Source organism: Callospermophilus lateralis, chromosome 3 (assembly GCF_048772815.1).
Source record: "Callospermophilus lateralis isolate mCalLat2 chromosome 3, mCalLat2.hap1, whole genome shotgun sequence".
Lineage (NCBI taxonomy): Eukaryota > Metazoa > Chordata > Mammalia > Rodentia > Sciuridae > Callospermophilus > Callospermophilus lateralis.
Genome location: NC_135307.1, coordinates 66,218,834 through 66,246,079, shown reverse-complemented (window position 1 = coordinate 66,246,079; position 27,246 = coordinate 66,218,834). Strand labels below are relative to the sequence as shown.

The following is a 27,246-nucleotide window of genomic DNA, read 5'->3' as shown; positions in this document are numbered from 1 at the left end:
CCTGTGGTATTTTTGACAATTGTCTTTCCTTGGCTTGTTTTCAAGGTCACCCATGATGAAGCACAGTGACTGCCATCTGCTCTTAGGTTTGAGATCAGATTCCTTAATGTACTTATAAGTCCACATGATTTGACACCTCTGTTCCTCTCCAGTCTGATTTGTCTGCTCTCCGCATTGTACTTTTGCTCCAGCTTTGGATCTAAACTAACAGACACATGTGGTGTCCTCTTATCTAGCTAACTCCTGGCCTTCCAGCCTTAGCCTCAATACTCTTCCCTTTGGGAAAGTCTTTCTGACCCTCCCTCCCTTCCTGTGAGCTGTCATAGCCCACCATACTCCCCTGATCCCTGTTCTCTGGATGTGTCATTCACACGCCTGTGCGCACCTGGACCATAGCTTTACAGAGCAGTCGGCCTGGACCCCAGCACCAGACACTCTGCCTCTGCCTGAAGTGAGTGGGTGCTCACTGAGGCCTGGCCACTGGACCTTCCAAAAGAGAAACAGTCTGGCCTCTTCCTTTGCAGTTTGCTGTCACCACTCCCCTGAATGCCCTTAAAGGCCACCGGCCATACTGTTGTCTGTTGTCTTTTTCTTTCTCTTCTCCCACCTTCTATGACTTCACCTGTCACAGATTGCAGATAAGCATTCTCATTCTGTTTATGTAATCATGATCCCTCTTCTGAGTCTCACTTGTTGCCTTAGTCCATTTTTCTGTTGCTATAACAGAATGCCTGAGACTGGGAAATTTAGAATGAAACGAGGCTTATTTTGGCAAATGGTTATGGAGGCCAGGAAACACAAGAACATGAAGCAGCTGCAACTAGTTGGCTTCTGAGAAGGACCTCGTACTGCTTCATCTCAGGGTGGAAAGCCCAAAGGCAAGCAGGGCACGTGGGGAAGAGACAAAACATGACTATCAGCCTCATTTACAGCAGCTCTTGAGAACAGACCCTCTCCCCTGCAAAAGGTTCTAATCCCTTTTAATGACAATCATTGCTTATAGAGTCTGCCCCCTGCAACACCATTAAGAATCATATTTCAACCTGAATTTTGGAGGATACAGACCATGTCCAAACCATAGCATAGGTTGCCTACCTAGAAGAGGGGCTGTGGCTCTCCTTCCTTTTGTTTCTGCAGTCAGCAAGCACAGTGACTGTCTCAACATTCTTTTCCTTTTTCTTCCTTCCATAATCACATAGGCCCCTTTTGCAACACCAAACTAGAAGTGCTGCCTCTGTCTTTGCCTGTGCAGGTGGCCATGGGCGGCACATTCCTTCTCAAAGCCAGTAATGCTGACGTCAGTGCCAAGGATGTGACTGACTACAGAATACAAACACCTCCTCTAGCCAGGGCTGTGGGTCAGCATGTGGGAGGTGGAATTTCGGGGAGGGAATAATGGATGGATAACCGAGGAGCAGGCCGGGTACAAAGTATACATCTTGGAGAAGTGATTCCAGAAGAAATGACAGCAGCTGAGCAAGTCAGGGAAGCAGCAAGACTCAGGTTTAAATGACTGAATAGAGCTGAGCCCAGTGGAGAAAACCTGTAATTTCAGCGACTTGGGAGACTGAGGCAGGAGGATCACAAGTTTGAGGCCAGTCTCAGCAATTTAGTGAGGCCCTGTCCAAAATAAAAAAGGCTGGGGATGTACATCAGTGGTAGAGCACCCCTGGGTTCAATCCCCACTACCGGGGCGGGGGGGGGGGTGGTGGTGGTGGGAGAATTAAACATGGAGGATCACAAGTTAACTTGTTTTTAGTTAGATCCTGAGGAGCCTTCTGAGTGGATCGTCACTATCTGGCTGTGGGGGCTCAGTGCAGCTTTTCAGTTAGCCCAGGGTCACTTCTTTCAGATGATCTTGCTCAAGAACATCTGCCAGCCTGGTTTTCAGGGACTTCAGAGACACTGAGATGCAGGCCTCTGTTTCTGGGATAGTCACCCTTTGGAGCTGCAGCAGTGCTGGGCACCTTCTGAATGACTGTGGGGCGTGTCCTGAAGCTGCATGTGCGTGTGTGTGCTGGAAGCTTAGTCTCCTAGCTAGGCTTATGTGCTCTTTGTCTTTCCAGGCTTATTTTGCAGAGAGAGAAGCACTTCCATTATCTGAAAAGAGGCCTTCGACAACTGACTGATGCCTACGAGGTAAACACATTGTCTGCAAACTCTTTGTACCAAGTTCTTCACCAAGTTTCCCTCCTTTTTTACTATTTGAATGCAAAAGGCCGTCTGGTTTGACCTGTTGGAGATTTACTCAGTATCACATGGTTCTGACAGGAACCTGGGCACTGTCATAGAGCTGAGACCCCATTTCCAAAGGGTAGAACCAGATCTCCTAACATCTTGTCAGCTCTCAGAGCTAGTAGATCACCCTAGACGGGATGTGGCTTTTGTCCACCATTCAGTACAGCTGAGCAGTTCACATGCTTTCTCCTGATCCCCTGGGCAACTACTAAAAGTCAGTTAGTTACCTAGTCACCCCTAACCTTTACTCTGTAAGCTGATCTAGTTCCTGAATCGACCAGAGGACCAGTACACCATAGGCCCAAACTTTGAGTGGCTCTTAGAGCATATTCGCAGAGGCCTTGGGTTCATGGAGGAGACTCAGGCTGTGGCTGGGAGTGGGGCTGAATGACAGGCAACAGTTGAATATGAACAGGAGGGCTCCAGTCTCCCTGCCTCACTTTACACCCAGCAGATCTACTTTTTTAAGGGGGTTCTACATTTGATTATTATTATTTTTAAAATATTTTATTAGTTGTTGATGGACCTTTATTTATTTGTATGTGGTTCTGAGAATCAAACTCAGTGCCTCACACATGCTAGGCAAGTGCTCTACCATAAGCCACAACCCCAGCCCCTGATTATTTTTTTATTTTATTTATTGTTAGCTGTAGATGGACATGATGCCTTTATTTTGTTTATTTATTTTTATGCAGTGCTGAGGGTCAAACCCAGGGCCTCATGTGTGCTGGGCAAGTGCTCTACCACTGGGCCACAATCCCAGCCATACATTTGATTATTTATGGCAAGGATGTGTCAACGTGAATGCCCATCAGGTCCAAGCAGGCAGCATGAGTAAGAGACTTGGCCTGAGTGGAAGCAGGCATGAACTGGAGGCCCCCTCTATCTACCCGGTTCCTCTAGTTGATGCCATTGGGAAATGAAGACCCAAGGTTGCCAGATCGTGTTTTTTTTTTTTTCCCCCTCAAAATAAAGCCAGAAATTCAAATTATTATGTGATTTTTCCCATCAGTTAAACGTCACAACCAATTCCAGTTAAACAATCCTATAAAGTACATCCACAGGGTAGATTTGGACTGTGGGCTTTCAATTTTTATTCCTCAACTCAAAGCCTCAGTGGTTATTCCTTGTAACCATGAAGTTAAATGAGAAGCATGAAGTAGGTCGGTCTTTATATTTTACAGATAAGCAAACAGGCATAGAAAGATAAAATAAATTGTTAATAGCTATAAGACAAAGAGCTAGGATTCAAACATAGGCCATATCCTTAGGAGTGACTACAGTGGCCCACCAAACTGCCCACCACATGGCCGGCCAGCCACAGCTCAGACCATCAGCACATATTTTAAGAGGGCAGCTTGGTCCAATGGAAAGGCCACCAAATTGAGAGCCTAAAAACCTAGGTTCTTGTTTAAGCTGCGACATTTACTGTTTTTATACTCTGGGAAAAAGTAGTCTCTCTGGACCTCCTTATATACTGTTAATCTAAAACAGGGACACTGTTACTACCTGTCCTGCCAAGCCTTGAATCTCAGTAGCCATGTATGACTTGCATTAGGATCAAGATCTGTCTCCATGTCGCTTTTGGAAACCTTGGCCAGCTCCCAGGCAGAAGTAGTTTCCTCCATGTGCCGTTCATGTGCCAAGTGTTTTCCTCAAGGCCGTTCTGCCCATTATAGCGTTTGTCAGGGGGTATGTCCACATATTCCATCTTGTTCCAGAAAGACATGAGGTAAACTGTGCTTATGTGATTGTCTCATGCGCGCTTCCTTGGCAGATAACCACATACATTTTTATCCCAACCATCTCAAGAATTAAAACCAAATTCCATTCATTATCATGCCCCCAGTGTCTATGCAGTGCTTGGCACGAGTGCATACTTAATCACATACTTGTTAAATTCATGGGTCGGTTAATTCAGAAAACCTCTGTGGGTCTATACTGGGGAAAGAGCAGCCCTTAACCTGCTGGTATGTGGAAGTCCTGCTCAGTCTTCCTTAATGCCTGCCTTGATTATTTATGGCAAGGATGTGTCAGCATGAATGCCCATCATCCTTAATGCCTGCCAGGAAGGGACCCACTGGGTTTAAGTCCAGCTTTTTTTATTCCACTGTCCTCTTCTCACAGATGGTCATTTCAGCTCCTGGCTAAGGCCACAAAGCAGAGCATCTTCATTCATTGTTCAAGCAAGGCCCTCCTCGCGGTCACCAGGCTGTGGGGAGTAAGACAGATGTAGCCTTGTCAGCAGTGTCTTGGAATCATTCTGAATAGGGGTGTGTTTTTTTCTCTGTCCCTCTCAGTGTCTGGATGCCAGCCGCCCATGGCTCTGCTACTGGATCCTGCACAGCTTGGAACTCCTAGATGAACCCATCCCCCAGATAGTGGCTACCGAGTGAGTCTGGCTCTGGGGAACCTGGGGTGTTCTCTGGAATTGCATCTTGAATTTGGGGGTTCTTTTTTGTTTTGATTCTGTTTCTGTTTTATTTGTTGTGAATGAAAAAAAAGGCTACAAAGAAACCCTTGCCCTTCTTTTGACCTCCAGCAACTTCCTGAAACTCCTCCACTTCAGAAGCTGGTGGGTAGAACAAGACTTTGAACTCCCAAGAGAAGGATTCTGGTTTCTTCTGTGCCCTTTTCTTTTGACTCTTGGCTCTAGTCTTTGAGAAAAAGTCTTCATCATTAGCTCTGGGAGAAATTATTTCATCAGAAAGTAGTTGTTGTTTGCCTAGCTGCTGTTGGAAGCATGTGCCAGTTCTGTGAGCAAAATCCCCTCGCCTTCCATAACACCTCCATGGAAGTGCCTCTTCCCTGTGCCTGGAGGGGCAGGTTAGCTCTTTTTTTTTTTTTTTTTTTTTAAATAGGCTCTTATTTTAAGTTGTAGATGGACACAATATCTTTCTTTTAATTATTTATTTTTGTATGTGGTGCTGAGGATCGAAGAACCCAGTGCCTCACGAATGTGAGGCGAGTGCTCAGCCACTGAGCTTCAGTCCCAGCCCCTAGGTTAGCTCTTGATGGGACTGGATGGTTACTGCTTGGGATACTCATGCCATAACTCCGTTTTCTCAAACCTCTGATTGATGACTAGAGATCTAAGCAACTGAGATTCTCTCCAAGCTGCTTGTGCAGATGGCATTCATGGAATGGCACCTCATTCTCAGAAGCTTATGACAATTTATATCTTTTTTTCTTTCTTTTTTTTTTAGTTGTAGATGGACACAATGCCTTTATTTTATTTTTTATTTTTTTATGTGGTTCTGAGGATTGAACCCAGTGCCCTCCACATGTGAGGTGAGCACTCTACCACTGAGCTACAACCCCAGCCCGACAATTTATATCTTAAAGAAGAAAAACCCTGATCTTTACTCCAGTCTTAGGGATACTTGGGCAGGAAAGGGCGGTCAGGAGTGGACCTTGGAGGTCCACCGAGAGCAAGCATGTGTTCTTGGTTTGTGTCCCTCTGCTTCCTCCAGAGCTCTCAGGGGCGAGGAACCTGGGATTGGAGTCTCCTGCGCCAGGTTTGTTTTTCTGTGCCCAAGGTGGCATCTGTGCCAGGGCTCATGGAGGCTCACCAGAGCCCTCCCTGGTCACAGTACCCCTGCCTCAGTCACATTGTCAGGTCAGAAGAACAGAACTCACATTGTCTTATTCATTCTCTCTTAACAATAACCTCTCATTCTTGCTTTCCTGGGCAGGGTGTCTTGTGATGAATGTGGATGGGGAAGATAATAAAGCATTAGGCCATTAACCCTTGTGATTCGTACAGTGCTTTCTGAGGCTGAGGGAAAATGTGTCCTGTTATTATCATCAGGATGCTGCAGCAAGCCTACTTGCTTTCAGCACTGGAAGTAGAGTTGGATGCAGTTTCTGCAGTAACAGGAATTTAATTGTCAAAGGCCCATGTGTTTTTGAAATACCAGTTGGGGGTTGGAGGTTGTTTGGAAAGCTTTTTCCCCACACCTACACAGTCAGGATGTACACTAGGAGAATGGGAAAGTTGCACATGAGAGGAGCAAAAATAAATGGAAGGGTCTGGGACTTATCTCAATGGTGGAGGCTCACCTGGCATGTGTGGGGGCCCTGAGTTCAATCCCAGCCCTCTGCTGAAATGGGAGGATTCTCTGAATGTACACAAGGGTGGAGGAGGGCATAGCTTAAGTAAATTATAGTACAATACATACAATGAAATATTAAACAGCCATTCAAAGTTTTATATATGTAAATGTTTATTTGCATATAAAATGTTTATAAAGAGATTCGATGTGAAAACAGATAAAGACATTCAACTTTTATAGATTAAAAACATAGATGATTGATTATATGCATAGAAAAACCAGAAGGATGCATGCACATGTGACAGTAGTTAATTCTGAATAGCAAGGTTAAGGATGGTTTTTAAATGTTCTTTTCTAAGCTTATTTTCATTTTGTAAAATTTCTACAGTGAAACTTTGTTTTGTCATTAAAAGAATGTTTTAAAAATAACGAGCTGATTTATCCTAATTTCAAGAACACTCAGTAGTTAGTGGCCTAGAGTTCCTGCTTCTTAGCTGCCTTAAAAGCTCTATTGTGGTTCTTCTGAGCCTAGAGCTATTGAACTTTTAAAGAATGATAGGCTTTCCAGTAATTGTATTGCATTTTGTTTTGTTCTTAGCAGGCAATTAATTCTAACTCCAACATATAAAGAAATAAACTATTTTTAGTAAGATTCAGACTAATCTTAATGACTTCTATAAAATGTTTTTAAGACTACCTACAATAAGACATTGTCTTTTTTTTTTTTTTAAGTTGTAGATGGACATGATACCTTTCTTTTATGTATTTATTTGTATGTGATGCTGAGGATCGAACCCAGTGCCTCACATGTGCTAGGCAAGTGCTCTACCACTGAGCTACAACCCCAGCCCCAAGACATTGTCTGTTTATTTATTTTTATTTATTTTGCACAGGAAAAAGAATGCTTTGAAACAGTGTCTGTTTCCCCTCGTTCAGATATTAAGCTGACCCAGAAATGGAGAGTTGGGCTCTGGAGTTTATTAGTTGCCTGCCCTCTTCCCTGCCCCAGCTGGCACTGGACACACACTCCCTACACACACACACAAAGCTTTCTCTCGCTTTCCTATTTTGTTCTCTTGTATTTTTGTTTGTTTAGGGAATAATATGACAAGCTGAGTTCCCTCTAGTGGACAAAATCACTTTTGTCAGTTGCTGTGACTACTGACCAAAGCCAGCAAGGCCAGGCTTTTATTACTGCTGGTTTCAGAAATAATCTATTCATAGGTGAGGTAAGAGGTAATATGTATATTTATATGCATGTTTATATGTATGTGTGCAAAAATAAATTGATATTTTGAGATCAAACATTTGCTTTGCTTAATGATTTAGCACTGAAGAAAGCATCCTTTAATGAGAATCCTGTGCTTTGTTATTAAAAGCTTCTGTAATGAAACAAAATCAAGATCACAGGAAGACCATTGATTGTACTGTTAAAATTAGGTTTTTAACTTTGATAAGAGCTAAGACTTTAAATATTTTAGAACTCTTCAGTTTATAGGGTATCTGGGGGGAGCACTGGAGACGGAACCCAGGGCCTCACCTCCACCCCCAAGAAGCATTGCTTGTCATTATTGTTTACAGCTCATGGGACCCTGATCTCTGGTCTGCTTCTTGCTGTGATCCTTGCATTTATATGCTTGCATTTATATACTTTGCACACCCCTCATCTTGCCTTTCCCGATTATATCACTTGCTACTTGTATGTGTTTCATTTGTTTTTATTCTTATTGGCTTCTTATTTGTTTCCCTGCTCATTTTGTATCATTTGCTTATTTATTGTACATACTTTTTAAATCCTTCGTCCCCATAGGTGACAGACTAGTCCAGAGTCAACCACTTTCTATTAGACCTTAACCATTACCTGAAGTCCCATAAACTCCTTATCAGGCAGATCCTCTTGCTTTGAACTTGATCCTCTTGTAGGTTTTATATATTCTTTTAATGGTGAAGGATAGAGCAGTGGTGTCCCAGAGACTTTTCCATGAGAATGTCCTGTAAATTTCTTGTGTGCTCCACTGTGGCAACCATTAGTCAAATGTGGCTATTGAGCACTTGAAATGTGACTTGTGTGAGCTAATTTTAAAATTTTAATTAATTCAAGTAAAAATTTAAATAGCCTCAGGGAATGGGAAGTAGAATAAAAGGTACTGGGGTCTGAATTAGAATAAGATACATTCCATGTTGTATAATTATGTCAAAGTAGATTCTACTGTTATGTGTAACTAAAAAGAACCAATAAAAATAATTTATGGAAATTACTATTTTCTAAAAAAAAGAAAAATTAGAAGAATGGCATTGTTTTGCATTTTGAAAATCTTTTAAATGACTGATCTAATAAAAGACAGCTGGATTCTCAAAAAATAAAAATAAAAATAAATTAAATAGCTTAAGTGACGAGGAGCTACCTGTAAGGGACTAGGAGCTACCTGCAAGACAGTGCAGATCTATCTCAGTGCCATCCAAAATGTGGTTCCCACACCAGCAGCATTGCCATCACCTGGGAGCTTGTTAGAAATACAGAAGCTCAGATAGTTTTGAACTAGTGCTACAGTGTAACCAGATTCCCAGGTAATTTCTGTGCACACTCAAGTTGGAGAAGCACTAGTACTTGGGGTGAACATTGGAGTCACATAGGGAGTTTAAAAAAAAAAAAAAAAAAAAAAAAAAAATATATATATATATATATATATATATATGGCCACCTGGATCCATCTTCCATGATTCTGCTTTAATTGTTATTAGGTGTGGTCTGGGAGCTGGATATTTTAAAAATATCCCCCAAGTGACTCTAATTGCACAGCAAAAACTTGTGGTGCTTAAAACCTGGTGGGTAATTTGAATCACCTAGAAATATGGAAACAAGGCAGAGGGCCAGGCTCTTCTCTGCCTCAGCAAGTCTAAACCTCTGTAATAACAACAACAACAACAATTATTATTATTATATCCCCCCCTCCTTGTGTTAAGGATTGAACCCAGGGTCTCTTTCCCGTTGATTACATTCCCAGGACTTTTTTTTTTTTAAACTTTGAGACAGGGTTTCACTAAGTTCCCCAAGCTGGCCTCAAACTTGTGATCCTCTTGCCTCAGCTTCCTGAGTTGCTGGGATTACAGGTGTGAGCCACTGTGCTTAGCTTGGGCCTTTATATTCTTTATTAGCTCTCAATGATTCTTTTATATTTATTTTGGGTTTGAAAATCCCTCATCTAGGGCCCCGGTTGTGGCTCGATGGTAGAGTGCTTGCCTAGCATACATGAAGCACTGGGTTCAATCCCCGGAACCACATAAAAATAAACAAATAAAATAAAGGTCCATCTACAACTGGAAAAAAAAAAAATCCCTCATCTAGAAGATAGTTGCCTACTCTGTTGGTAGTTATCTCGTAAGCTAGAATGAAAAGTCTTGCTGTCATTAAAGAAAATTGATCTCCATCTAAGATACACACACATTATCTGTAGTGTATCTAAATAAATGCTTTTGCAAATACTTGTTTTTCACAAACTGTGCCATGCCTGGTATTTGTGCAGTGTTTCCTGCCTGAAATATTTTATTGATTGTTGAATATTTGTTCTCTAAGATAAACTTTTTTTTCCCTTTTGATAGATTGAAGTATCATTAACATCTTAGTTTTCAAAATTGCTAAGAAGTCTGCTAACGACAGCTGGTATCTTCATGGTCAGTTTGCCAGTTCTTAAGGTGCAAGTTGGAAAGTCTTGAGATCAGAATGTTCTGTAATACGGAAGTGAGACTCAAGAGAAGCCCCACCTTCAGTTCTGTAGCACAACCCCAGACAGTCAGATGCAGAGTGTCAGCTGAGGGCCATTGGCATGGAGGGAGGATATCAAGGTGTCTGGTACATTCAGATCCTAGCTCATTCCAGACTTTAGGCTACCAGGTCAGGAGTGTTGTATTTGGCATGATTTTATCTTAGGAGCTGGGGAAGGAAATGTACAACTTAGTGAATCATTTTCTTTCTTATTTTTAAAAATGTGTTGGTAAGTTTTGCTTGTTACTTTGGGATGTTGTTTGTGGTTCTGGGATTAAACCCAGGGCCTCACACATGCCTGGCATTCTACTGCAGAGCTACATTCCCAGCCTCAGCCTAACCCGCCTCCCCCTATACAGGGGATTAAATCCATGTCCACTCTACCACTGAGCTATATTCCCATCCTTTGTTTTTGAGACAGCATCTTGCTAAGTTGAAAAGTTGGTCTCAGACTTGCAATGCTCCTGCCTCTGAATGCTTTCTGAGTTGCTAGGATACATTTTTGCACCTCCATGCCTGGTTTAGCCTAAATTTTATATTAGCTAAAAACCTTTTACTTTTGTGGTATAGAAAGCTTTTGGTAGGCTATTGCAGCCAGCCTTTGTTAGGACTTGAGCTTATTAGCTATTTGTTTCTGGAAAATGGCATAAAAATTAAAGATGATTTGGAAAATATGTTACAAGCAATTAACTAATGAAAACTTTTTTTGTGTGTGTGTGGCACAGAAATTGAATCCATGCTCTTCTTCTAAACTGTATCCCCAGACCTTTTATTTTGTTTTATTTTTGAGACAGGGTCTTGCTAAATTGTCTAGGATGGCCTCTAATTTGCAATCCACTTGCCTCAGCCTCTCGAGATGCTGGGATTACCAGCATCTGTGATACACACCTGGATATGAAAATTAATTTCTATTATAAATAATGTACAGTGTTTTCCTTCTCTCTCTTCCTTCAGTTTCAGCCCTTGTGTTTCCTACAATAAAATTTTAGGTATAAATAGAAGTGAATTGGTATCTTTTAAGTCAGCAGCACTTTCTGTTACTGCTCTTGTCAGGATAGTGGAAGGTCGAAAATCAAAAGTAATCAAACATGATGTATGTTGTTTTGTTTTTGTTTTTGTGGTGCTGAGGAACGAACCAGGGCCTTGTGCTTGAGAGGCGAGCACTCTAACAGCTGAGCTATATCCCCAGCCCCATGATGTATGTTTGAATGCAGTAATACACTGTTTTTGTGGAGATCAGCCTATGTGGTCTCTCTTGCATCAGTGGATAAGAAATCATGAAATGAAAGACCAGAAGAGAAGGCTGTGTGTGTGTGAGACAGGTTTGCTGTTTGTTCTCATCCATGGAGGTTTTTCATGATAGGCAGGCCTGCTGAGTCAGGCAGCAGCTGGATGATCAGGGCCTTTCTAGAGCACTCCTTCCCGGTGATCCTTAGAGGAACCTTGGACACATAGGGGCTCTCTTGATTTCACCTAAAGCAAGAATGGAACTTCAGGGAGCCTGGTTTCATAATCAGAGGTAAACCTTCCATAAATGGTTTTCCTCAGTGAGGGGGCCAGGGGCCTCTTTGGATTAGTGTGACAATTTCTTCCAGAGCCCGCAGACTGTGATGCTTTCTTGTGATGTGACTCAACCGTGCTCCTTTTGAGTTTGCCGTGGCTGGTGAGCATGTGGACCTCCCACCCCAGGAAGACAGACTCCACCAGGATCTTGGGTTTTTTTCCGGCTGGTGGGAACAGAAGGCAGGAGCCCACCAGGGCGGAGGTGGCAGTGGGAGTGGAAAAATCTTTCCAGGTGTTCATGGTTGGCCTAGGACATGGGTCTGAACCAGGACAGCCAGCATGGAGAGGAGCATTTGAGCTTCGTGTTTTAGGCAAACTTCCAAGGCTGTGAGGTCCCAAAGGCAGGAGGAGGCTGGAACCACAGATGCAGGATGGCAAGTTGCTGGGAAAGGTGTGGTCAGGGAACACATGAGACTCTTACCCTCAAGCCTATGAAAGGTTGTTTCTTCTTAGCCCTTATTTTCTTTGCCTCATGACTAGGCCGATGCTTAAATGCAAAACTCAAGAGGGAATACAAAACAGATGATAGAAAATTAAGCCCTTTCAGAAGTTATACTCAGCAGGTGGGTGGTAGGGTTTTTTCATTTTAAGGGAGGAGGAATGATTGAAAAGGCACTGGGTCTGGTGGGAATTTGGCATTTTGAAATTAATGCTCTCTGACTCTGTTTTTCCCTTTGTCCATGTACCTAGTGTGTGTCAGTTCCTGGAGCTATGTCAAAGTCCAGAAGGTGGCTTTGGAGGGGGTCCTGGTCAGTACCCACACCTTGCACCCACGTATGCAGCCGTCAATGCCCTGTGCATCATTGGCACTGAGGAGGCCTATGACGTTATTAACAGGTACAACAGCCAGTAGTGGCGGAGACCCAGAAGGGCTCCCCACCTGCTACACCGCACTGATCATTGATTGCCTCTTCTGCCTCTTTCCCCGCCATTTCTCAGAGAGAAGCTTCTTCAGTATTTGTACTCACTGAAACAACCTGATGGCTCCTTTCTCATGCACGTTGGAGGTGAGGTGGACGTGAGGTGAGTGGGCGGCTGTATCAAGAGCTTGTAGAGCTTATCTGTCATTAGAGATGCCATGTTCAAGGAACAGCCTGGCAAAGCTGCTGCTTCATGCCACGAAGTGATGCACAGAATGACATTTGAGTGACACAGTGTCACAATCATTGCAAATGATACAGATGTCCTCAGGTGTCGTTCTCTCTTGTTTCTTTTATGTAAATGTCAAAACATAAGCTAGAAACAAAACCAATGCTTTTGTTTTAAAAATTGAAAATACATTTGCTTGATATATAATGATGCACCATAATGTAAAACTGTACAATATAATATAATCATTCGTTTCTCTTGGAAGAAAGCTCAGTAAGAGACTGGAGATGTAGCTCAGTGGTAGAGCATTTGCCTAACATGCACAAGACCCTGAGTTCAATACTCAGTACCAAAAACAGAAAAAGATAAGCCTGGTAGAGACTCAGTGAACACTTTCTGATTGAATTTGATCAGATGCTGAGAATGCTGAATATCTGAGATCCTCCTATGGTATGTGAGTTACTTCAGGAGGTGCAGAGAGTCTTACAAGCCCATAGAGTGCAGTGCAGAGATATCATATCAACTGACTGGTACCTGTTGGCGCATACTTACTATTTTACTCAAAAAGTATGTCTGCTATACCTAGCAAGTGTTTCCTTACTTGGCAGATTACTTATGAGGCGTATAGAAAATTTGGTGAGTGAGTCATTTCTTAAAGTGAGTGGCTCATAAGAGCTTATTGAGATTTTATACCATTTTCTTCTTATTTAGTATGAGAAATGCAATTTTGTGTGTGTGAGGTTTCTATATCAAAGCCATCTTATTGCTTATTATTGCTTGGATTTGCTTCTACACATGTTAATAAATATTCTTACTTGAGCCAGGCATGGTGGTACATGCCTGTAATCCTAGCAATTTGGGAGGCTGAGACAGGAGGATTGTGAGTTTAAAGCCAGCCTCAGCAATTTATTGAGGCTGTTGGCCTCATTGAGATTAAACCCCTGGATTTAATACCTTAGTAAGATACCCACATACAATTCTGACTTAAGTATCTTACTTAACCATTTGTTTGAAAGCATAGGGATTAAAAAAAAAAAAAGACCATTGTTGAGCATAAAACACATTGCAGATAAAAGTAGGTAACCACACTGCAAAGGCCTTTAGTAAAAGATTTTCTTATTAGTAAAAGATTTTTTGGTTTGTTCAAACCAAAAAATGAGATGAGTGTTATCTGTATGTGCCAGTGAAGTCAATGTAACTGTTGAGGTAAAAGAGTACTGTGTTAATTCTGAAGGAAAAGATTTAAAGATTTTTGCTGCCCTCACGGTCACTGTTTTTTCATCCCTGACCTATAGATTTAACATCTAAATATGCACAGCCCTGAAACTTAGCTTTCAAAAACATATTGAGGGCTGGAGCTGTAGCTCAGTGGCAGAGCACTTGCCTAGCATGCTTGAAGCACTGGGTTCGATCCTCAGCACCACGTAAAAAAATTAAACAAATAAAATAAAGGCATTCTGTCCATCTACAACTACAAAAAAAAAAAAAAAACCAAAAACTTATTGAGATTAGGCAACAGCAAACACACCATAGCAAAAGCTGTGTGTTTTAATCACCTATCTTTATCAGATTTGATTATTCTCCAACTCATTTGTTCCAGCACCAGTCTTTCTGTGTTTTTATATCTGCTAGACAAATGCTGGGCAACTTCTCTAATAAAATAGATTTGTTCCACTGAAGGGCACCAGAGCCATGTTCCTCCTCTTCCTCTCTCCTTTGGACACACTCCATCATCTGAGGCCCTGCTTTTCGCTTGCACAGCGGACGAAAGATATGCATGGTGGATAAAGCCTCGTAGGCCTCATTGGGTTTCCTTGCCTTGCCTGGTTTCTAGGACCCACTTCCACAGTTTCTTACTTGGTGTGTTATTAATGGATCTTTGCCTGGAAGCATCAGCCAGCAGTCAGGAGTGTTTGTTGAGTGAATTTGACCTGGAGAGAAGTAGCTGTGACTGGGGACAGTTTGGCTTCGAGAGACCAGCTTGCTCCCATGCTAGATTAGACAGAGGTGGTCTCTTGATCTTTCCGGTCCTAAGTTTCTGAGGTGAGCTTTTTTAAGTGTTTCAGCTCCTGGATACTGTTAAATATCATATTGTAGTTAAGAAAGAAGATGCTATATATTCTTGACCTCCTTAGATTATATAATCTGGAACATTCCATGAGGTAGACAGAAGACAGGGACCCAGCATTTGTAGGTTTTAAGTGACAGAACATGGATGTGCTCAAGGGAAGAGAAGGTAAGTGTTGCTGAAGTATGAGGACCCTAGAGCAGAGGGAGACACGGAGCTGGAGGGACTGGCTGGAACAGACTGAGGAGGCCCTGGACGCTTCTCACAGAGTCTGTAGTTTATTCTGACAGGATTTAGGTTGGGAGTGATGTGATCTGATTTGTATTTTGTTAGAAGTTCTCTAGTTGCAGTGAATGGATTATAGTGTTTTAGTAAAAGTACGATCCTTTCAGGGCTGGAAGGAAACAGACTGGACAGGAGATCAATCCAGGTAGAAGCTAATGACTTGGATTTGGGTGATACCAATGAGGGTAGAAAGGAACAAATACATTTGACAGCTGTGATGGTTGAACCAGGAGAGAGGAAGAAACTATCTGGAAAAGTTGTACCTTGTCCCCTCCCCATCTCAATGTGAGATCTAGGACTAGTGGCTTTGACAGCATTTCTTGGCTCATCCATTGATGAGAGTCAAACTTCATCTGAGGCTGGCCGTCCTGCTCTGAGGTTACATTAGGATTCAAGAGTAAATACTTCAAGCTTCTTTAAGCTCAAGGCCTGAAGGAAATTAGATCAGAGTTAGCTTATGGTAAATGACAACATTTGGTATTAGCACCATGACTCTTGAAGGCTCCTGATGTCTGCTCTTCTAGCTGAGCTTTTGCTGTAGCTGTAGCCAGTAGGAGCCAGGTTGGGCTGGTAGTACAGTAATGCTTGCAGCTTCTGCAATGATTTTCTCAGAATACTGCAATATGATCGACTTCGTGTCATGTCTGTACTGAATGAGACAGAAATGAAGCCCTTCTTTTTCTTCTCTTCTGTGTTCCTGAGGGGCCCTAAAAAGACTTGTGAGCAGAATTAGAACACATAGTTTTTGTCTTTACATGTTGGATATTTGAAAAGACCATGGAGAGGAAGAAAAAGCAATCCTTGGCCTTGTTCCATGAAAGAGGGACAAGCTGAAATAGAATGTGTCCCGAGAAGAATTAAGGCAAAAGGATAGAATGGCAAGAATTATACCAGATCAAGTAGGATAATGTTAAAAAATATGGATGCATGGACTGGGGTGTAGCTTAGTGGTAGAGCATGTGCCTAGCATGCATGAAGCCCTGGGCTCCACCCCCAGCACCAAAATAATAATAATAGTCATATTCCTTCTTTCTTGTCAAAGGGTGTGTATCTGTATGTACTGGTGAGATGCTGGAAATCAAACCTTTTTTCTTCCCCCTACAAGTTTAAATAATGTGTCTGAAGGGGCTCACCTATTCCTGTCTCTCTTGTTTGGTCTAAGCAGCCATTAAGAGGTCGATGGCGTGCTCTGGAGTGTCTATTACAGAAAATGTGTAGTTAACCTTTCATGCACCAGTGCCACATCCAGGTAGGAATCCCAGATCTGAAATGGTGCTGACATCTGAATGAATGAGCAGCAAATCAGAAGCAACTGAAAGATACCATTGTAGGGTGGAACCATTGTAGGTCTCTGAAAGAAATGCTAAGTCCACTTTGGACATGAATTGATGTGGCTGTTATTTCCTCTGATGTAGATTTGGCCATGTGGAGGTAGGGAGAATAGAATGTCATGTTCTTTCACTGAAGCCATGCCGTGAGCAACTCTATCCAAATAGAATGTCACACCTCTCAGTTGGAGACCCAGGAAGACTGACCGTGGGCCAGGAATGAGGACAGGAGGTGATTACAGCTTACTAGGCGAAGCAAGCAGTCCACCCAAGAAGTTCACTTAGTCTTATTTAGGCTCTTCCTTAACACGTAATGTTCCCCTCTGCTTCTGTCTTTCCAGAAGTGCGTACTGTGCCGCCTCAGTGGCCTCTCTGACCAACATCATCACTCCAGACCTCTTTGAGGGCACTGCTGAATGGATAGCAAGGTGAGAGCAGCCAGGATATTCCCTGGCCTCTTAGAGGGCAGGTCAAGACTTTACTTCAGAAAAATGAAGAACATAAAAAAGGCCTGGAAGTGAATATAAAATTACAAGAGAGGGATTGGTTTGTATGATTGTGCATTTCAAAAATACTTAACACTGTTTCTTTTTTCCAGACATTCACTAATGTATTATAGTTTTAGATTGGCTAAAGGAAAAACCTTTTCTAAGTAGTATTGGTGGGAATCTAAATTGATTTAAGCAGTTTGAAGAGCAATATCTCAAAATGCCCCTGCGTATGACCCAGTAGTTCAACTTCCACCGAAACTCTCAGGCACGTGAGTGAAACAGAGTAGAGATAAGGTCTTGTTTTATAAGAACAAAAGGCTAGAACCAGGTTTGATGTTCTTAAGCACAAGTTGAATAAGTTACGGATTAGCCACATTGGAATATAACATAGTAACCAAAATGAGTGAACCCCAGAGTAACGTGTCAGTGTGGATAAATCTCAAAAACAGTGTTGAGTTTTTAAAAAATGGATGTTAAAGAAAAGCTACAAGGGTAGGGATGTAGCTCAGTGGTAAAGCACTTGCTTAGCAAGTGCAAGGCCCTGGGTTTTATCCCCAGCACTGCACAAAAATCACAAAACTCCTGCAGATCAGCATATGTTCCTAAAATTTGAAAACATGCAAAACTAATCTCTATTATTTATGGGAAGAGTCATTTGTAGTAATAATATAAAAACATGTGTGGAGGGCGGGGTTGTGGCTCAATGGTAAAGCGCTCACCTAGCATGTGCAAGGCCCTGGGTTTGATCCTTAGCACCGCATAAAAATAAATAAATAAAACAAAGGTATTGTGTCCAACTACTTCTAAAAAATAAATATTAAAAAAAAACAAAAGTGTGCATGGAGGCTGGAGCAGTAGCTCAGTGGTAGAGCACTTGCCTGAGGCACTGGGTTTGATTCTAAGCACTGCTAATGAATGAATGAATGAATGGATGAATGAATGAATAAACAAACAAACAAACAAAATAAAGATCCATCAACAAGTAAAAAAACCCCAACACATGGGAAAGATAAACACCAGATTCAGGATGGTGGGGATGGTGACTGCCAGGCTAGCAAAGGAAAAGAGGGACATCTACACCAGTATCAATGGTATTGGCTGTGGTTCATTTTTAAATAAATAAATAAATAAATAATAAATGCCTAAAGTGTCCATGGCTAGATCTAAGTTAGGTATTACATACCTATGCATTCTCTGTACTTTTCTGTATTCTTCAGATACTTCATAATTTTTAAAAAAGGCATGATGGATACATATGTACTGTTATAGAATGATAGCTAAGCTTATTTTCTTAATTAAATGTTTATCAAAATAGTAGTTATTATAATGTAAATATAACTTACAGTAAAATCAGATGATATACTATGATCATATTTATTTTTTTGTATAACTTCCATTTTCCTGAAGTTAATATATATCTCATGAATGTGTATATCATGAATTCATCTCCAAATTTCTGCCAGAGCTATAAAGTTATTCTCCATACAATCATACACCTCAGGTAACCTATTTTGTGTGTGTGTGTACATGTATGTGTTTGTGTGTGTGTGTTCTGGGTCATCCCTCCTGTAGCCCTCTGCCTTCCTGCTTCAGGCTGGACAGATTGCTCTCAGCTTGCTGCACAGTGAGCATCCAGAAGCTTCCTTTCAGCATGAAATCCTCTTCACATCTCTGCTTTGTTGAAGCCCTTATCTTTCAGAGGCTTTTTTTGTTTTTTGGGTTTTTTTTTTTTTTTTTTTTTTTGGTTTACTTAACCAATTTGAATGAAGCACATATGCCAAACATGGGTACTTGGAAGATATATTTTTAGAACTTGCATATGTCTTTATTTTACTCTCAGACCTCCTTGATAAAGTTTATTTGGTTAGAGAGATCTAAGTTGGCATTGGTATAAACTGTATTCCTTCTGAATTTGTAAGCATTGCTCCATTATCTTCTGGCTTCCAATGTTGTCATTAATTAATTATCTGTCATTAATAAGACAGATAACTTTAATAACCAACATTTCTTGAGGATTTTGTAGTACTCTATAGTAAGCTGGCTGTAGTTCAGAGAATGAGAATAGGCACTTCTGGGGTTTTATATTTTCTGTTTATCAATGGGGATTACCCATTTTTTTTTCATTATTTTTTTCATGTATTTTTTTCTTTACTGTGGCAAATATATAATTATAACTGTGTTAAAATCCTTGTCTGGTCATTTCAACACGTGGATACCTTGAAGTTAGCTCATTACATTTTCCCAACTCTTCCTAGGTTAAATAGATTTGGGATTATATCCTGAACATGGTAATTATATTGTAGGTGGATTCTGTTTGATTGTTAATCACTCTGAAGGATATTGGTGTTTTTGTTCTAGCAGACAGTCAAATTGGTCAAACTCAAACTGCAAACCAGGATCCTGTGGTGGTTAATGGCTCAGATCTGTCCAAAGCTGCTTTCAGTCTGTCCAATGCAGTATGATTCAGGGGTTGGATAGAAACTTGAACTGTTAAAAGGTGAAATCTGGGCTTTCCATTCCTCTTTCTAGAACTTTCCTTACTTTCTGGCAGCCTGTCTCTTCCTGCCAGAAAGATGGTTGGCTTTTTTTTTCTTTTTTCTTTTCTTTTCTATTTTTTTTTTTTTTTTTTTTTGGATACTAGGGATTAGACTCAGGGGCACTTGACCACTGAGCTGCATCCCCAGCCCTATTTTGAATTTTATTTAGAGACAGGGTCTCACTGAGTTGCTTAGCACCTTGCCATTGCTGAGGCTGGCTTTGAACTCTTGATCCTCCTGCCTCATGTTCCCAAGCTGCTGGGATTATAGGCATGTGCCACCACACCCAGCAAGATGGTTGGCTTTCTATAAGAGTTTTAGCTGCACCCCTGAGCTGTGGCCTGACCTGCTGCTGCTACCTCTGGACTGTTACAGCCATCCTTAGGGCAAACCAGAGGATAAAGATCGTGGTGGGAGAGAGGGCTTGGCTCTGCTATTGTCTGCTCCAACTTTCAAATCCCCACCAAACTCTGCACACCTGTTCAGTCACCTGGGCCCTTGGAAAGCTGTGCTTTGTGTTTTGTGCAGGGCGTGTCCTGCTGTCTTCAGGAGGGTGGATTGTCAGGCTCTTCTTTTGATGTGGAAATCTGATTAACTGGGCTGAATCCTAGTTTTGTCAGTTATTACTGACTGTCTGCCTTAGACAGGTTAGTTAACTTCTTCATGTTATAGTGTCTTTATATGTCAGATGGTGGGATATTGAATTTTATATAAAGCTGGAATACAAAATAATCAAGTGGATTTATCCTTGGTGGTCACCTCTGGGCCATGCTACTGCCAGAGCCATTGTGATGCCCGCTGTGGGCTTTTATTTTTCTTCTCTTTTTCTCCTTCCCCATCCCACCTGCCCTCCTAGAGACTTTGGGGAGTCTTTATTCTAGCTCTTTAGAGACTTCATAGTGATGAAACTTGATGGGAATCTGTTTTCACTCATTGTACTGGGAACTCAGCAGGCCTTGTAAATTAGGAAGCATTCATACTTCAGTACAAGAAGCTTCATTATAGTATTTCTTTGATAATTTGTTCTCCATTTTCTCTGTTTGTTCCTTTTTTATAACATCTAATCAATAGGATTGACCTAATTTAAAAAAAAGTTTTTTTGCCTGTTTTTCATTCCTTAATCTGTTTTCTGGAACTTTCTGAAAGAGTCCCTTAGTATTCCTCTTTCATTATTCTGTTTACTATTTATTTTTGTAATCTTATTTTTTAATTTTCCAAAGCTCAGTTCTCCTGTTCTGTTTAGGGATTTTTTTATCGTTTGCAGTATTCTTCATATCATACTTTTTTTTTTTTTTCCAGTACTGGGAATTGAACCCTGGGGTGCTCTACTGCTGAGCTAGTGCCCTAGCCCTTTTTATTTTGAGACAGGGTCTTGCTAAGTTACTGAGAGCTTTGCTAAGTTGCTGAGGCTGGCCTTGAACTCTAGATCCTCCTGCCTAAGCTTCTCAAGTTGTCGGAATTACAGGCCTGTGCATCTGGCTTCTCTCTTTTTCATATCAGAGACTAAATAGATGTTTGGTACTCAGCAGCTCTCTGTATTTAAGAATCCAGTATCCACAAACTACTGGGGGGCTACATGTATAAGCATAGACTAATTCCCCAGCCATTTGTTGAGGGAATTCTCATATAAACATATCTATAGTATTTTTTTCTTAAGCTTAGCAGTTTCCCTAGAGAGGGACCTTCCAGATTTCTACTTGTGACATGAAAGTGGCCGTCAACTTTGTGGATTACTTGGAGGGAAAGGAAGTGAGTGGTGGGGCTCAGAGCTAGGCCCTCGCCTAATCCCCTGTTAGTATGGTGCCTCCCTCCAGCTCTCATCTCTGTTGGAAATCCTAGAATTCAGGTCCCCTGGAACAAACTCTAAAACCTCCCATCTTCTAGGTTTGAAGGAACCTCAAGATCTAAGTGATTCTCTTTTTAAAATTCTTTTTTTTTAATATTTATTTTTTAGTTGGATACAATATCTTTATTTATTTATTTTTATGTGGTGCTGAGGATCGAATCCAGGACCTTGCACATGCTAGTCGAGCGCTTTACCGCTGAGCCACAACTCCAGCCTGATCTAAGTGATTCTTAATATAAATTTGCAACCAACCAACTTGGCTCAAACACATCTTACTCTTAGAGGTGATCAAAATTACCTCTATCTTCCCCATCACCACCCCTACCCTCACTCTGACTAGGGAAGTTTCCTCTATTTGGCTAAGTTAGTTACTCTTATTCCTGTTCAAGCTTTCAAGATTTTTGTTATTGCCTGCCTGCGTTCATATCCCCTCCTATTCTCTTTACCCTTGTGTTTTGTCCCTGTTTAAATTCCTTTACTTTGATTTTACTGAGCTCTTATATTCAACCCATATGTTTAGCTTGAAGACACGCCCATAGAATTGTACCAAGGAGAAAAGCAAGGTGCAGAGCAGCACATATTCTATAATTCCATCTGTATAAACACAAAGGGAGGAAAAGTGGAGCATGTATTTGTAGTGTGTATGTATGTGTCCATCTGTCTGTCTCTCTGTGGAGAAATAAAGGCTCAGGTTCAGGGAGTAGGAGGCCAGACTGGGCAGGAGACCTTTTCATTATTTATTCTCTCATACTTTTAAAAGTTTGAGCTTTTTAAATAAGTATTACCTTTTCAGTTAAAGCCTAGTTAAGTAAAAGAAAAATTTTGAGATCCCTTGCATATTCTTTCAACCTTGAGCTCTTTTTCTACTCCAAGTAGCCAGCTGTAATGGAAAGAAAACTTACGGGGTGGATGTTGGGATGGCAATAGAGGACGGGGGACAGAGGAAGCTGAGGGATCCATCCAGGGCATGGAGTTGGATTTTAGACTCTACTCTGACTCCCTCCGCCTGGGTCCTCTCTATAGAAAGCCTGTGGGTTCCAAGATGTCAGGCCTCTAGGGAGAGGAACCTGGAAGACAGGAAAGCATTACTGCTTCCTTTTTCTCCTGCCTGGAAGTTCTGTCAGCTCTTGGATTAAGGCCCACTTTCTTATGCAGCCAGGCTACAGCAGTCTGTGAGGTGATATCGATAGGAAGGGTGACTCTTGGTAAATACCTAGAGATTCTTTTTTTTTTTAAATAAATGTTTATTTAGTTGTAGATGAACACACAGTATCTTTATTTATTTTCATGTGGTGCTGAGGATTGAACCCAGTGCCTTACATATGCAAGGTAATCACTCTACCACTGAACTACAGCCCCAGTTCTACCTAGAGATTCTTGAAAATAAAGTTCTAAAGTGTCATATGAAGGGCTGGGGATGTGGCTCAAGCGGTAGCGCGCTCTCCTGGCATGCGTGCGCCCCCCCCCTTCGATCCTCAGCACCACATATAAACAAAGATGTTGTGTCCGCCAAAAAAACTAAAAAATAAATATTAAAATTCTCTCTAAAAATAAATAAATAAATAAATAAATAAATAAAGTGTCATATGAAAATGTACTTAAAATGTTTTCACTTCACAGATAAAACACGTTTATTATAGGTGAGCAAAAAGAAGTTTTTTTGGTGTATGTGTATGTGTGCTGGGATCAAATCCAGGGCTTTTTGCATGCTTGGCAAGTGCCCTACCCCTAAGCCACATCCCTAGATCAAAAAAAAGAAACTTTGAATTACTTGTTATCCACCACCAAGAGATAACTACTTTTTTTGGGTGTATATTCTTCCAGAATTCTAAAAATGAAATTCTATTCTTCATTGTCATTTTATAATATCTTTCATATAATAAATGGAACATTTAAAAATATTCTGTAGTGTCATTTTAAATTTCTGCTCTATAGATGCATCATAATTTATATAACTAGTCCATGACTTTTGGACTTTTAAGTTGTGCCCATCATATTGCTTTTTATAAATGAGAATATGACTGACCTTTCAGTCCGGTCTTTGGATACTTTCTTACTTATTTTGTTGGATTAAATCCTAGAAATGGCCCTGTATGGCTGGGCCAAAGATTATGTATGTTTTTATGTCTAGAAAATATACCCATAATATATAGTCTAATGCCAAATAATAACTGTAATAACAAATGGATAATATGAATATATAGGAAATTATAATTTTTATAAATAAAATTTAATTTTGAAGTATGTATGTTAATTATAGAAATTTTTTGAAAATAGAAAAAATTTTAAAAAATTATCACCTTTGTACTAAGATAACCAGAATCAGCATTTATTTTTCAATTTCATTTTAACTTTATGGTTATCATGCTACATATAGGATTTTATACCTTTTTTCCCAAAGAGAAATAATCCGAGATACTATTTTTCTTATACAACAGCCTATTTCTAAATTATCAGGTGTTTTGGGGGGTTTCTTGGTTGTTTTGTTGTTGGTGGTATTGTTTTTGGAAAAGGCATCTCCAAAAATTAGTAAGTCAGCATTTTTCCATTCATGGTGGTGGCAGCTTATGGTTTATGTCTTGGTTTGAGCAGTGTCATTCTCTGCCATCTGGAATGTGGAGGGTGGGGGGACACTTATGCACATCCACCCACTAACCACTCAGTCTGCTTTTCCAACCTCTCCTTAGGTGTCAGAACTGGGAAGGTGGCATTGGCGGGGTGCCAGGGATGGAAGCCCACGGTGGCTATACTTTCTGTGGCCTGGCTGCGCTGGTAATCCTCAAGAAAGAACGCACCTTGAACTTGAAGAGCTTATTAGTAAGTGTTAAGCCATCTTCTCCTCAGGCTTCAGGTCCTGGCAATGTGACTGCTCCTAGGCCTATGGGAGGGACTAAGGGTTCTAGCCTTGAGCTCACAACTTCAGGTCCTGCGGTGAAGCTTTCAGTGGAGCTCTCTCAGCACATCTGAGACAGCTGACAGGGAGTAACTGCTCTTAGTCTGGGCTCCCTTTTTCCCACCTTTCTCTCTGCTTTCAGTTTCCTATATATGGTGCTAGGCCAACTCTGGGTTGTCTGAGCACTGCAGACATGTGGAATAAGCCAGAGTACCTTCCTCAAACCTGCAAGAAAAGTATAGCTTTTGCCTCTTATTAGAGATTACCATGTGCCTTAGAAAAAAAATGTCCTAAGAGAAAAAAAGACAAAAAGAGCTTTGAAACATTTTGGAGCTAAGCTTTTATTACCTATGTAAACATTTAATACCTGCATTTAAATGAGTTCTTTAGGCAGAGCTGGACAATTTCCTTGAGTATAAGGCCCAAGAACATATATCTGGATTCCAGGCTCCTGACTAATATGCAGAAAGACTGGAAAACAGTCAGCTTCAGGGAGTCTCTAGGTTGTGTGAAGTGTTCAGTGGAAACCTAGTGCACTAACATACCCATGCACTCACAACTGCCAAGGAGCTTTTTTTCCCTCTTGTCTTTTTGGGTACATGCACTCCCCTGAACATGACCTTAAAGCAGACCAGCTGCAACTGACATCTCCCTTTGTGGGACCTATCATGACCTTCCTATACAATCAGTGTTAAATTCTGTAGTGAAATAATCAACAATGTTTTGCCCTCATTTTCAGGAATTCCCATCTCCCACAACATACTCTTCTTTAGAAAGTTCTAGATGGGGCTGGGGTTGTGGCTCAGTGGTAGAGCACTCGCCTAGCATGATTGAGGCCCTGGGTTCGATCCTCAGCACCACATAAAAATAAATAAATGAAATAAAGGTATTTTTAAAAAAAGAAAATAAAAGAAAGTTCTAGACATCTTGAAGATTTTCTAAAAAAGCCAGCATCGTGCACAGGACTTGGAATTTATGACACATTTTAAAATCTGATCACCAATAAGGGATGAAACATAAAAGATTCATATCCCAGGCAGAGTAAGGAGTATGATTAGTGAATGACCAGGTTGAAATGACAATATTCTAGATTTAAACCCTGCCTCTACTATTTCCTGAGTAAGTGACCTTGGACAAATTGTCTAATCTATTTAGCTTCTTTTTTTTTTCTCCCCTTCTGAAAGGGAGAAATAATAATCCTTATTCTTTGAAGATTAAAGGAGAGAACAAATGTAAACAGTTGGCACATAGTAGGTGCCCCATAAATGATAGTATCCATCTTACTTCCTTTCCTCTATTTGCTTTGGAAGAACTAGGACTGGTATCTGAAAGATTTTATGAATCCATGTAGCCAAGTAGAATACAGTCAACCTATGGGCTGGAAAAAAATCAGTCTGGTTTGTAAACAATTAAGCTGTGGGGTATGTAAAAATGGAGAATGGGCCGGGCATGGTGGCCCATGCCTGTAATCCCAGCAGCTAGGGAGGTTGAGGTAGGATGGCAATTTCAAAGCCAGCCTTAGCAAAAACAAGGCACTAAGCAACTCAGTAAGAGCCTGTCTCTAGATGAAATACATAATAGGGATGGGGATGTGGCTCAGTGGTTGAGTGCCCCTGAGTTCAATCCCCGGTACCAAAAAAAATGGAGAATGGACTCCTTGCGTGGTGCCTGCTTTCTCTCCTCTTGAGTAGCACTTAGCCTACTCTCATTAAATGGCATTGTCCCTAAAGCATCATTTAAGATGGCCTGGGGATGTCCCTACCTGAACCCGCAGCGCAGCTTTTTGTCTTTAAAAATTTGAGATGGTAGCTCTCTGTAGGCAAGTGTTACTATGAACAAGGATATAATCTAAACTCTAAGTACTGAGGAAGAGCTCTATGCCTTCTCCAGAGCCCCTCCTATCTGCTTTCAGGAACTCAAATCTAGGAAGACTTCAGATAAAAGGGATGAACCCCACTCTGGACTTTCCAGTTCACTAAGGCACCCCGTGGCCCATAGCTGGTGGCTGGACCTACCTTGAGTGCTAGGGAGGAAAGGAAATGTCCTGTCTGCTCGGCCAGTTGATTTTCTCATTCTCTATGAGCCACACCCATTGCTGTCCTGATCTTAGTGGTCAAGTGTGTTTAGAAAACTTGGAGATAAGAGAGATAGCCGTATCATGTGTTACCATTAAGTGACATCCAGTGTCAATCTGCAGCATTGGAGTATTAAGTTTTTCTTACATCAGCCAACCAGGTTGGAGGACGGGAGGTTAGACTGGGCAGTCATCATTTGATAATGAAGACAGATGTCTTTTGCTTCCAGTCTGGATGGTAACTTGCTAAAAGACTTGGGTGAATGTCCTTAGGTCCAAGAAAAGGCAGGGACAGTTTGAGATCCTCTAATGATATGTAACACAGAATTCCAATTGCCCACTTTGAATGAACTTCCCTAAGCAGAGAAGTGATGAGAGCAGGCCTCCTGGTCTTGCCTTAGATTTCCTATCTCCTTGGAAACCAATGTGGCCCCTTTATTCTCCCAGCATCAGTGCCATTTTGGAATCCAGAGAAGATGGTTGTCTATTGGCACTAAGCAGAGGTCAGTGCTGATTGCCTGGAAAGGTTTAAATGGTGGTGGCAGTGAGAGGAGGAAGGGAAGAAAGCCAGAGCCCCCAAACTTGAGAGTCAAGAAACCACATGCTGGGAAGCCCTTCTTCTCACACATTGGCCCCTGGAGATCCTGTCTTGGTGGATTTTGTGTCTCTTTTGACTTATCGCTGCCCCTCTCATCCATCTCATTCTCAGCAATGGGTGACAAGCCGGCAGATGCGATTTGAAGGTGGATTTCAGGGCCGCTGCAACAAGCTGGTGGATGGCTGCTACTCCTTCTGGCAGGCCGGGCTCCTACCCCTGCTCCACCGCGCCCTGCATGCGCAAGGTGAGCCCAGGTGCTGATAGGTGGGGCTGGGTATTTTCCTTTGCACTAACCAAGTCAGGAAGCCAGAGCGCTTATTTGGAGGGTTGGAATGAACTTTCCTGGATTTTGAGTGCTTGGTGGGGAACCTCCTGCCCTGGGGCATGGGGGTGCTGAATAGGATTTAATTCCAGTGGT

The 27,246-nt window shown here is 41.5% G+C and overlaps 1 protein-coding gene across 1 annotated transcript in view; it reads left to right on the top strand.

The window, feature by feature from the left end:
• Positions 1-27,246, top strand: part of Fntb (farnesyltransferase, CAAX box, subunit beta) — a 70,618-nt gene that overhangs the window by 31,117 nt on the left and 12,255 nt on the right. The window contains exons 3-9 of the mRNA XM_076850348.2: positions 2,067-2,139; positions 4,539-4,630; positions 12,310-12,456; positions 12,559-12,642; positions 16,731-16,817; positions 23,951-24,080; positions 26,940-27,072. Coding sequence (XP_076706463.1) covers positions 2,067-2,139; positions 4,539-4,630; positions 12,310-12,456; positions 12,559-12,642; positions 16,731-16,817; positions 23,951-24,080; positions 26,940-27,072 — 746 coding nt within the window. The remainder of the gene's footprint in view (positions 1-2,066; positions 2,140-4,538; positions 4,631-12,309; positions 12,457-12,558; positions 12,643-16,730; positions 16,818-23,950; positions 24,081-26,939; positions 27,073-27,246) is intronic.